General features: G+C 54.3%; 1 protein-coding gene across 1 annotated transcript; it reads right to left on the bottom strand.

Moving 5' to 3' along the window:
• Window positions 1-3,514: 3,514 nt before the first annotated feature.
• Window positions 3,515-10,109, bottom strand: Gbx2 (gastrulation brain homeobox 2). The gene is made up of 2 exons (XM_050163123.1): window positions 5,713-10,109; window positions 3,515-4,647 (listed from the first exon to the last, which is right to left on the bottom strand). Exons 1-2 carry the CDS (start codon window positions 6,233-6,235, stop codon window positions 4,124-4,126), a joined length of 1,047 nt encoding a protein of 348 aa, XP_050019080.1. The 5' UTR covers window positions 6,236-10,109; the 3' UTR covers window positions 3,515-4,123.
• Between the last annotated feature and the right edge of the window lie 1,549 nt (window positions 10,110-11,658).

Here is an 11,658-nt window from a genome sequence, read left to right as displayed (position 1 = left end):
GTCACCAAAGGCCACACAGCTTGGTCCAGCAGGTCACTTGGTTATGTCATAGCCAGTGTCCAAGAGAAAGTGTGGAAGCCAAGTTGATTGGCAGGGCTGCTACAGGCAGATTTGAGGAGCTTGGGCAGTCATAAAGGGGGAACCAGAGCCATGAGTCTGAGTGTTCCTCCTAATCTTCAGCACACTGGGTACTCGCCTTGAGTACACCAGGGCCAGCAGGAGCAGCCTTGGAGGCCCTGGGGTGAGGCTCACCAGACACAGCTGAAGTGATTAAGCCAATTAAGCTCCAGCCACAGAAAGGAGAGGGAGCAAGTGCTGACCCCGGAGAAAGGGCATCTTGGAAGGCAGAGCACACAACCAGAACGAGACTGGCCAGTCCATGGGGGAGAGGGCCCGAAGGTCTTGCTCTCAGCCTATGTAGCTGAAAAGGCAACCTGAAGGAACCTTTCCAGGGGACTAAAGACTCACTGCCTTGTGACAAGCTTGTTTTAAGTCTTGAAAATTCCAGCTTCAATTTACGGTTGGAGAAGCCCTCCCCACCAACACACACATAGCACATACACACCACACACATACACACCACACACACACCACACACATACACACCACACACACCATACACACACATATACACCACACACACACCATACATATACACACCACACATACACCATACACATACACACCACACACATATATACCACACACACACACACACACACACACACACACACACACATACACACACCTTTGCCTGGAAGGAATTCCCAGCCTTCTAGGGGAGCCTGAGGGACAGACTGCTTGGATAAAGATCTGGATGTAGGCTTTCAAAGCAAATTCAGTTTTCCAAAGAGTTGGGGATACCCAAGCTCCCTGATAAGGGAAGGATTATGGGGGATGAGAAAAAGGGCCATGGGGTCAGGTGACTCTTCCCAGGATAACCCCCTCCTTAGGCTATGGATCCGAGGTCAGCCCCCAGGTGTCCCACTGCACCACCGGCTGGGGGCCCAGGCCTGTGTGATCCTGGCCATAATTATTCGATCTGCAGATGTAAGTGGGATTTATTGTAACAGCAAATATAGTGATGTCAAAACCCAACCTTGGATTAAAGCCGGCAGCCAAAGGGGAAGTGTATTAATTTCCAACAGCATCTCGGGCCAGAGCCTATTAGAACAAGCTATTCTTCAGGCCCCCCCATCAGAATTAATCATTGGGAGTTAATTTGAAGCTCAGACAAGTTGCTGTTAATTTAGTGCGGGGAGGACGGGATGGAATAAAAAGCTGAGGTGCTGGCCGAGCCTCGTGGGTCTCATTAATCAGCCAGCTGAGACGGCCTGGCTTGATTACAATTTGCAAAAAAATTCATTAGGGCCCAGGCGATTGACAATTTTTCTCTCAGCCTGTGATGTGACTCATTAGGCAGCCAAATGAAAGCCATGATGACGGCCATGATGACAGCGGCCATCAAGGGCTGCCTGTTTATCTTCCTGCCCTCGGCCTGTCTCCAGGGCCTCGGGCTCTGGGCTCTGGGGTGTCAGGGCCCCCAGCGGTTGGGGAGGAAAGGGACAGCCCCCTAACAGGGCAAGGGGGCAGGCAGTATCTCAGGACCCTTGCCTGTGCTTCTAAAGGGCCAGACCGTGCTAGGCAGCATGAGTCTCATAGTGGGGTCCCCCTCCCCCCGGAAGGAGGCTGCCTTTTTCTGGGGGAAGTTTTGCTTTCTCAAGGGGTTTGTGTGGGTCAAGACTTCCACCCGCACCCCTGACAGAGGCTTTGAGAGAGAGCTGGGAGGGGCTGTTTACATCTAGTGTGTTGGGAGGACACATGAGGGGGAATCCCGGGATGTGGAGAAGCCTTGAACTCCGGTACTCAAGGCCTCGCTCTCTCAGACCTGCAGTACCACCGGGGCTAGGACGGGAGACCGCATTTCACCTCGCATTTCTCTTAGTCCTGGTACTGGACTCTACGTTTTCAGTCACAGCCCCTCCGCGGACACACATGGATTCCCTGGAAGGACTGGCCCAGGTGTTGCGTGTGTAGAAAAGAGGGCTTGGCATCCCTAAGGACCTAGAATTTTCGGCACCCCCGCACTGACACCGTAGCCTGTTGGGAATCTAGCTGAAGCAGCTAGTGCCAACAGAGACACCGGCGGGGGAGGAGAGGTGCGGATCTGAGGAAGCCACTGGACCTTACACACTAGTTGTGCCTGGGCAGGACACAGCCCCCACTTTTCCTTCGGTTCCTCCTAGCACTGGGTGGGGGACAGCAGAGAACTCCAGAGCTTTGCAAAGACTGCCTTAACCCTAGGATGAAAGGCCACTCCATGGCCTTGTCCTAAAAACCCAAGTCCGAGGCATTTCCCAATAGAGGAAATACTCGGAAAGAAACCGTGACTCTGTGACTTTGGCCCTCCACCCTGCGCCTGAAGTTTGGGCAAAGGCCTTTATGGCCCGACCCCTATGCCGCTTAGAGGTGACCAGAGCAAATGGGATAAATTAACTCAATATTGATCCAGGGCACTAGGACTCCCCCTTCTTGGACTGGAAACCACAGCGTGTGCCTCAGGGTGGCTTTGCTGGGGCTTCCGCATCCTTCTGTTTGGAAAGCTGAAGCGGTGGAGCCACTAGCTGCTCTCTGGGCTGCAGGTTTAAGGACCAGAAGGATCACCGTCACTAGCACGCTCCACACTTTCAGGATACCCGGGTCCTGGGCACCGCAATGTTGGCAGCGCTAGGCCTTGGCGTCTCTCTGGACGCTTCCGGAGTGCGGTCCCGGCTTCGGTCTTAGTACCAAAGTTAGAGGAGGTGAAGTGGAGCGGGCACGCCCCTCCCGCGCTTTACAGGCCGCCCCTCCAAGGCAGAGAGACGCCCCATCCTTAGGTTTCTGGGCGCTAAGCCACGTTTGAGCGGCAGCGAGGCCCCAGCGCCCTTGGGGTGGGGCACTGGTCAGGGCACGCCCCCTCCGACCCCGCCCGGAGGGGTAAGGGTAGAGCCTTGGAGTTCACAGCCCGCCTCCAAGCCCAGAGTTGCCGGGAAGCCTTACACTGCTTGCTGGGTTCCGGCTCCTGTCGGAAGATAACGCCTGCAGACTGATTTATGGACCCGAGGCCCTGAGAGCGAGCCGGCACCGCCGCTTTTAGGATCGGAGTTTCTTGTCCCTGGATGCATCGGGTGTGGAGTCCCTGAGTTTGTGCAAACCCACCACCACCCCGCTCGCTTTCTCGCCTCCTCTGGCCAAAGTTTGCCAGTCCTCGGGTTTTGATAAGACCATGCAAAAAGGGGACATGGCAGACTTCTAAAGTGAAAACTAGGCTTTCTTAAACCCACAGCTCTACTCTCTAACTGAAAGTCTGTTAGAGTGCTACGTGGCTTACGGCCGATCAGCCTCCATCCTGGTCCCATGCCACTCAGCTGACCACACCCTGGCAGTGCCCTTGAAGTGCCCAAGTGGTGGGCACTCTTAGGAGGCCCCAACGACTGAGCTTGTGTTTTTTTCTTGCTTTTTTATTATTCACAAGACTGAGATTGTTTAAATGTCATAACTTATATGAAAATAAGCTACATTGAAATAAATTAAACACAACGGAGACGTGCTTCCGACATGGCTCAGATAGGATAGACAAGCCCAGGGAAGAAAGCCAGGCAAAGGCAAACATCAGAGCAGATTCCTAGATTCCAAGAAGTCTGCTCTGCGCTCAACTCAAAAAGCCAGAATTAAGAACAAAAAATAAGTTTAAACCCCAGTGTTTGTTCTTGTGTCTCCCATTTACCTTTGGGAAAGTATGGGAAGGTGGCCGCCCCGGGGCGGCAGAATACCAAGTGGTGGGTTTGTTTCATCTGGAATGTGTGAGTGGAGACCTTTGGTCCTATCCCTTTCAAATACTGCAGCTGAGATCCAGTCTATATAGATATCTATGTACAAAGTAGGGTCGTATAATAAATATTTAGTGTATCTTCTGGTGTGGCCGTAGCCTCCTTTAAGCCCATCTAGTGAATATATTCTCAATTTGCTTGGGATGTCCACATCTGGGAGGTGCCTTTCAGTTCTGCTTCAAACAGTGGAATCTGCCACGGGTTCCCTCGGGTGTTAGGGCCTCTCCACGACGGTGTCCACCCTGGCTGGGCCTTCAGGGTCGGGCCTGTTCCAGCTGCTGGTGTTGACTTCGAATAGCGAACCTGCTGACGTGAACGGGGATGGGGACGACGATCTTGGGGTTCCGGGAGGGCTCCCCGGTCTTGGAATTGGCATTGCCTGCCTTGACGCGTTTCCACTTGGCCCGGCGGTTCTGGAACCAGATTTTTACCTGCACCTCGCTGAGTTTGAGGGCGTGGGCGATCTGCGAGCGCTCGGTCAAGGAGAGGTACTTTTTGCAGTGGAATTCTTTCTCCAGCTCCAGCAGCTGTTCGCTGGTGAAGGCAGTCCGCCGCCGCCGGTTCTTGCCCGTGGATGTAGTGCTGCCCGCTGCACCACCGCTCTGCTGGGTCTCCTCCAGTGCGTGGCCGGGATCTTCCTCCTTATGAGCGGTCTGGCCAGGCAAATTGTCATCTGAGCTGTAGTCCACATCGCTCTCCAGAGAGAAGCTCTCCTCCTTGCCCTTCGGGTCATCTTCCACCTTTGACTCGTCTTTCCCTTGCCCTCGGACAGCCCCGACTGAAAGCAAAACCAAACGGCTTTTATTACATTTCCAACACTGCCTTTCCTACCCCTTCCCACTTGGGCACCTCACTCCCACCCCCCACCCCCAGCAGATTGTTTTTCTACGACATTAACACATTGTGATTTCCTGGGCTTTGAGGAGTGCGGCGGCGGTGGGGGGGGGGGACGAGCGTGAGAAAAGCTCAAAGGAGAGGAGGAGACAGCAGAGGCAACGGCCCTTTGCCCAGAACCATCACTCAAGGGGCCGACATGCCTCCCGCGCGCCCTCCCAGCCTCTGACAGCTGAAGTAGAAGGATGCAGCTTGGACCCGAGGCCCAAGAGAACTTCCCCTTTTGTTTCCCCGGGGTCCAGGGCTGTTTGAGGACCAAGGGAGAGTTCACGATCCTTCCTGCCACCATCTGAACACTGAAATTTAGTGAGTCTCAATTTCACCACAGAAGAAGTGGGATAGTAGAGTAGTGCCGATGTCAGACAGCAGCTTTCTTGAGACAGATCGTTTGAGTCACCTTAGGAGAAGTTCCCTACCCGACAATCCATATGCGCGCGCGAATGCATGTATACACACACACACACACACACACACACACACACACACACCTGGACAGTTTCTTAAAAATCTGATTCTCTTGGACAGCAGAGAACCCAATGAAGACATGTTAAGTCTCGACTCTCTTGGGTACATGCGTAACTGAAAGAAAAAAAAAAAAAACAGCCCAACAGGCCTCTGCTTAAGGTTGCAACATATCAAGGACCCTCAGTCATCACAGTGTGTGTTGAGGGGACAGTTTAGATTGAACCAAACGCGCCGCAAGAAGCGTGGCCCGGAGCAGCTAGCAGGAGATCCCTAAATGCCTTCCTTCCCCAAGACCCTGCTTGTTGCCTGGCTTTAAATGCCCCTTGGGAAGCTCCGCTGAACACCCCCTCGGCTCCTTTAGCTAACCCAGCGGAGGTAGGGCGGGGGCGCGGCCTCGTCCCCGGGGTCCCGGCGGGAACCCGGAGCTGGCCCGCCCCCACTCCCTCCCGTCCCCGCTTTCCGGCTGCGCGCGCCGCCGACTCACCGAGCGAAGCCTGCACCGCTTCGGCCGCAGAGAAGGCGAGCAGCGAGCCCTCCTTGGCCAGGAAGGCTTTGCCATCCTCCGCATCGGCTTGGAGCGCCTCGGCTTTGTCGAAGTTGCCACCACCAGGCAGTGGCTGAGGAGCGAACTTGCGGGCGGCCGCCGCCTCTTGATGCTGGGGCGACGCCGAGAAGCCGCCGGGCAACGTGGCCATGAGCGTGGAGGTGAGCGCCATGCCCTGGGCCAGGCTGGAGCAGAAGCCAGTGGGCAGACTGGGGATCTGGTGGTGAGGGTGCGCGGGGGGTAGAGCCGGCTGTAGCGCAGCCTGGGGCAGCGCGGGAGGTGGTGGCGGCGGCGGCGGCAGCACCACGGGCCGATAGGGCATGAACATGGGGTAGCCGGTGTAGACGAAATGGCCGGGGCTGGGTTGCGGCGGGCTGCCGATCAGCGAGTCTATGCTAAAGGCGGTACTACTCCCCAGCGGGCGCTGCATCATCATCAGCGACGGCGGGAATGCAGCGCTCATAGACGCGTTCGGGAGAGGCCAGGGAGAGACGAAAAGTCCCCGTGCCGCGCCGCCGCCTGGAAGCCCTCCGGACGCCGGGAGCACCCGATAGAGGCCGAGCGGCACCCGGAGCGTAGACGCCGCCGCCCCTCAGTGCGGGACCTGCAGCATACCCGGCCCGCGCGGGTATAGCCGCTGAGCGCGGTGAGGCCGTGTGCCCGGGATGGAGAGGGCGCCGGGGGCCTCGCGTTTGCTGGAGCCGCTCCCCGCTGCTAGCTCGTCGGAACGTACGCGTGTTGTGTCTGCGGCTCTCGACCCGGCTACCAGCGGTGCGTGTGTCCGTCTGTCTGTCCCGCAGTCAGTCGTCTCCCACGGGCCGCCGGGGAGCGCGCGAAGCCGGCGCACTTGTCTCTGGCGGGCGCCGCCAGCACCTTTAAATCGCGCTCCTCTTTCTCATTCACATTTTGCCAGCTGCCCAGCAGAGCTTTTGTCACGTGGTGTTGAGTACCACCTCCCATTGGCTGTGCCGGGAGAGGCAGGGCAAAATTAGGGCTCCGCCCCCCTTTACCCAGGCTGGCCGCAGGCGGGCTGCGGGCGCCACCGTTGGAGCGTGCAGGCCTGGGAGCCCAAGCCCGTGTTCCTGCACCACGCAGCGCAAACTTGAGAGGAACCCTTGCTACATCCTCTGCTCAGATCCTCGAGTCCCTGGCATCCCCGTGGAGACCGTCTCAGAGGCAGCTTGGAGCTGGCACTCGCCCTGAATGGGCCGGGAGCGTTTTATTTTCTTTATGGTCTCTATAGCAGAACCCTGTGTGATGCTCACTGTAGCCAGGGGTGCTCTGGTTGTACCAAGGGTCCCGGCAAGGTCTCCTGGGTTTTGCCTCTACAGGTTCGTTCCCAGATGTGCGCCAGAGTCCTGTAAGCCCCTGTTCACTACACGGAATCTGCCCAGTTGTTCAGGGCTCTCTGGTGGCGGGGCGGGCAGGCTGTTTCCCCCCCCCCTTCCCCCATTCCTAGCTGGGCCCTTCGTGAGCGATCCCTCCTCATTTTTCATGACATTCTTAATCATCGCACCTATTTACCCACTTTGCCAGCGCGCACCAAAATAACAGCCACGATAATTATGATAATAAAGCGAGTCCTTTATCTGCTCCATCTTCAGGGAGGAATGGGGGGGAGGGGGGAGTTTGCGACGCCTCTGGATTGTAGAACGTGAGATTATCCTGATGAAAGCTTTATGATGTTTGCTCAAATAAAAGCTGCGTTTTGTAAATAGGCGCTAATTAAGCACGTTGGAAGCGAAGGGAGCTCTCACCCTGGCTCCGCATAGTTCGATGACTCCAGGGCGCGCATTTCCCCTTTGCTGACTGCCGGATGAAGCCGAGCCTCTCAAGATCTATCCCCCGTTCTCGATGATGGTAAATCCCCAGGAATTTGGGAGTCAAGAGATTGGCGGGATTGCGGCGAAAGGAAAGTAGACATTTACTGGTCCTCTTTTCTTATGTTGAAACAAACTTTCAGCTCTTGTGTTCCGTTTTAAATGAGATTGTTTCCTGGCAAGGGCAGGTTCTGTCAAGCGCGCCAGAGCGCGCAGGGCTTCCTCCTGTCCCCGGACCTCGGCTTCAAATTCCCTGGTCTAGACATCCTTCCGGAACTGCTGACAGCACCCGATCAGGGAGCAAAGAAGGGCATTGTTACATAAGCCACTAAAAATCAGTTCACCCCGCGAAGCTGGTGGTTGGGGAGTTGGCCCATGTTGGACGTGTGTACGTATCACAAGCACATTTAATTGGGAGATAAAGATAAATCGATCTTTATGAATTTATCGACCCGATTCTTTGAAGCTCTCCTTTCTGCTTTTTTCTCCCCCTCTCTCTCTCCCCCTCTTGCTCTAACCCCAAGACCCCCGGGGACGTCTCAATCCTAGACCACGTCCTTGGGCCAAGAGTCTGGCCAGAGAGCAATTGCCCACCCAGAAAGGTATGAGGCTTTTTGAGGGTGCGTCCTTCGGATCCCTAGGCCAGGAGAAAACTCTCTGGCCGGGCAGCCAGCGGCCCTCCTCCCCCACCAGTGTCCCCTCCTCTCCTCTCCATCACCCGGACAAAGACATCTCAAACGCCTTTCCCCACTCCGGGGCCGCAGTAATAGATGGTTTCGGCAGCAGGCGGTTTGAAAGGAATTCATTAGGGCACTGCCTGTATTGCGTCCCCTCACTTCACGCCCAGACCTCGAGATGGCTTAGGCAGTGTGAGGGGAAATTAATTCCCTTTGGGATACACGGGAAGGAGGTGTCTGAGGAGTCTTCCAAGCTGTAGCCCCTGTTTGCCCACAAAAGAAGATGATGGAAGCCCAAGGCAAAAGGCTGGTTTCTCCATGAACATAATAAACACTCCCTCTTATTATGAGATGGTTACAGTGACAGATTCTGATGCCATTACCTTGTTGTTAATCGTCCGCTGCCCCCTCCCCAACTTCCAGAATAACGGCTTCCTTGATTTACGTAGCAACAGCTGAGGATCTTTGCGCTTATCTCTGGGGCGCCTTTGTAAGCAGCCACTCACGTACCTGGCCCCAAATACCTTCCTTTTTGCTCTTTCACTGTGAAATATCGTTGTAGAGTCTTCTGTCGCTTGATTACACCCAGAGATAGGGATTCCTTTGACTATTTTGGTGATTACGCTTAAAGTTCTGCAACAAGATTCTGGACCTTTGAATTATAGCCACACTTGAAGTAATTTGATGGCGTATTATTTGTATCCATAAATTGCCACGAAAAGTATTGACTGCGGGGTTTATAATACTAATCTTTTATTAGTGAGTTCAAATAATTTTTCATCAATACGAATTTTATTTACTAGTGTGCTTTTCTCGAATGCTATGCAGTAATATTTTTCTCATCTAATGCTTAACTGCTTAGAAAATGACTGTTCGCATCATAAAAGGCTGCTTGTGTTTTGGCGTGATTAACAAGATTCATTCCAGGACACCTCAGCTACGTGCAGAGCGCGGCGAGCCTGGCGGCTGCGGATAACAAAAACCTTTGGATTTACGGACGGGGAGCGACAGGTACCCCTATCTGTCCTTGAAATTCCTATCCGCTTTGCTCGGAACAACCTCGAACAGCAGAGTCCAGCGAAACTGGACTCGGCCCAGGCTGTGCGGGAAAATCACCCGGCTCAGATCTTAGCAACTAGACTCAGAGAGCCCCGCCCCCCTCCAATTAGGAAAAGGCAGGGCGCGCGGGGAGAGCTGGGTTCCCCAACTCCAGTTAACTTCTGCGAACTTTTTCTCTCGAAGCGTCCTTCTCAGATGACGACAGCCCAGTCCCAGAGGTACTTTACCGCTGCCAAGCGAGTATCGTCAGGATTGTATAAGTGGCTTAGACGTTCGATAAAAGTGGCGGTAATTAAGTTGGTTCCACGTTTGTGAACTGTCCGGTTCAGCCTTTGCACACAGGTGTGTGAAAGCCAAGCACAAAATACGAACCGCACGAGTGAATGGATATTCATATTACCTGGAGGTAGAAGCGTCGTGCGGCTTCGAGGGGTCAACGTGGAGCGCTCCAGTCTCCGTGGATGCCGCGTGGGGAAGCCTGCAGGCCTCGCACAGGAGAAAAGGCTGCCCGGCCAGCAGTCCAGACCCAAACTTCAGGATGGTTTCTCGGGCAACCGTGTTGTTTTTATTAAGCAGGATTTTGAGGGGTCCTGACGGTTCCATCATTGCCGCAGAACTTGCTCCTGGACATAGTTGGGAAATAGCTTGGGATTTATTTATGGAGGGGCAATTGGGATTCACACCCAGCTAACCCAGAATCGAGCTTCCCCCGGCCCAAGACGGACTTACAAAGAGGCGCTTGTGGAAAACTCCCCATCAGACACACCAATTTGCAAGTAGCAGAAAGCATTGAAGCCTCATCTTTTTAAACTATTTTATTCAGCTTTTTTTTTTTTTTTAAATCTGAAAGCCCAAAATAGACTCCATGTGGTTCTAAGTGAAGTCAGCCCTTGGCTGGCTTTGAAATAGCTCCTGCAATTATGTAAAAGAGCCATTCACCAACAGGACGGAATTAAAAGGGATCTTGCCCGCTTCCCTTTCACTGCCAACCTCTCATGTTTGGCTTTTCAAAGCGCTTCCAACACGATGTCTTTCTCCAGGACAAAAGGCAGAACAAAAAAAGTCCCCAAACTTGTAAATTGAACGTCAAGGGAACTTTAAACAATTTAAAGCCCATAAATAATGATAAAGGGGACCTGGCAAAAAAGGCAAGCCCATTCAATTAATAGAGTTTCCCAAGCAAAGATCAAGTGGTGTATAAAATAAAAGTCTTTGCTTCCTTTATTCTGCTCCTTGACCATGCAGAAAGCAGGACAGGGGGTTTCTAAAGTGCCCCCAAGAAGAAGCACTTCCCCAGGACAGTGTGTGCAGCGACATTCTTATGGAGAAACTTTTTTTTTGTCCCTATCCTCAAAGTAGCTGAAACAAAACCACTGCAATCCAGAAATGTGAAGGGGAGGGGCTTTTATCCTCCCCCCCTTTTTTCAATTCTGGGAGCTGTAAAAATGTGGTCTCAAAGGCTGAGAGCTGTGACCTTCACACCTGTGCCGCTCTAGTCACCGCAAAGGGACAGGCCAAGTGAGCGTGGTGCTGGAGACTAGCCCTCGTGGGATCTGTTGATCATGGCTTCTGGGCGATCTTGCACACGGGGAATGGAGGCACACACAATCTTGCACCCGGCGTCGGGTGCGGAATTGGACGACGCACCCGGACTGCATCGTGCACTTAGAATCCTTAGAATCCACTGCTTCCCCACGCACTCCACTTGCGGCTGGATTCCCTTGGTGGGGATTCTGGTATGAGAGGACTTCAAGTGGGGATCCAGTTCTTTCCCTCTGTGTTCCTAACGGTTGGGACTGGGAACCTGTGACCCGGGGAAACAGCAGCTCACTGCGTTCTCCCTAGAGTCCCTGAGCCTACGCTCACTGTGCGTCTCTCAGGAAGCACTCAGCTCTCAAAGGGGTGCGCGCGGGGCAAGGCGGGGGGGGGCGGGAGATGAAGGAGGCAAATGTTCGCTTGGCCCGGGACTCCCTGCCACGGAAGAGGCACCGCTATGCAAAGACCGGGCAGTCTTTTGCCCAAGTACTGAGGTTAAGTGGGTATAGGCCTTCCAGGGAGCTCACAAAGGGCAGAGGATGCTGGGGGCGGGGGGTCGAGGGCACAGGTCAGCGGGGGGGGGGGCTCTTCTCACCTGGCTTTCTTTCCCATCTGCTCTCTGGGCCCCACCTTTCGGGACTTCAAAAGTCCCCCCACCCAACCACCCGTAGCCAGGCTTTCATCTCTAGCACAGCAGGCCTTGTTTGCAGGACTTCACAGAGATGCTAATCTGGGGGCCTAGTGAAGGACTGCCTGGAAGCGAAGAGGGCACCGAGGGGTGAACGGGTACTTGG

This window comes from Alexandromys fortis, unplaced genomic scaffold, assembly GCF_014885135.2.
Source record: "Alexandromys fortis isolate MF-2015 unplaced genomic scaffold, M_Fortis_MF-2015_v1.1 scaffold_139, whole genome shotgun sequence".
NCBI classification, from domain to species: Eukaryota; Metazoa; Chordata; class Mammalia; order Rodentia; family Cricetidae; genus Alexandromys; species Alexandromys fortis.
This window is presented reverse-complemented; position numbering and strand designations above follow the sequence as displayed.

Excerpts from the sequence above, each read along its gene's own strand:
- Gbx2 (XM_050163123.1), bottom strand. The coding sequence starts at position 6,235 with ATGAGCGCTGCATTCCCGCCGTCGCTGATGATGATGCAGCGCCCGCTG. Across the intron at positions 4,648-5,712 it reads AGCGGTGCAGGCTTCGCTCG|TCGGGGCTGTCCGAGGGCAA; the intron begins GTGAGTCGGCGG and ends TTTTGCTTTCAG.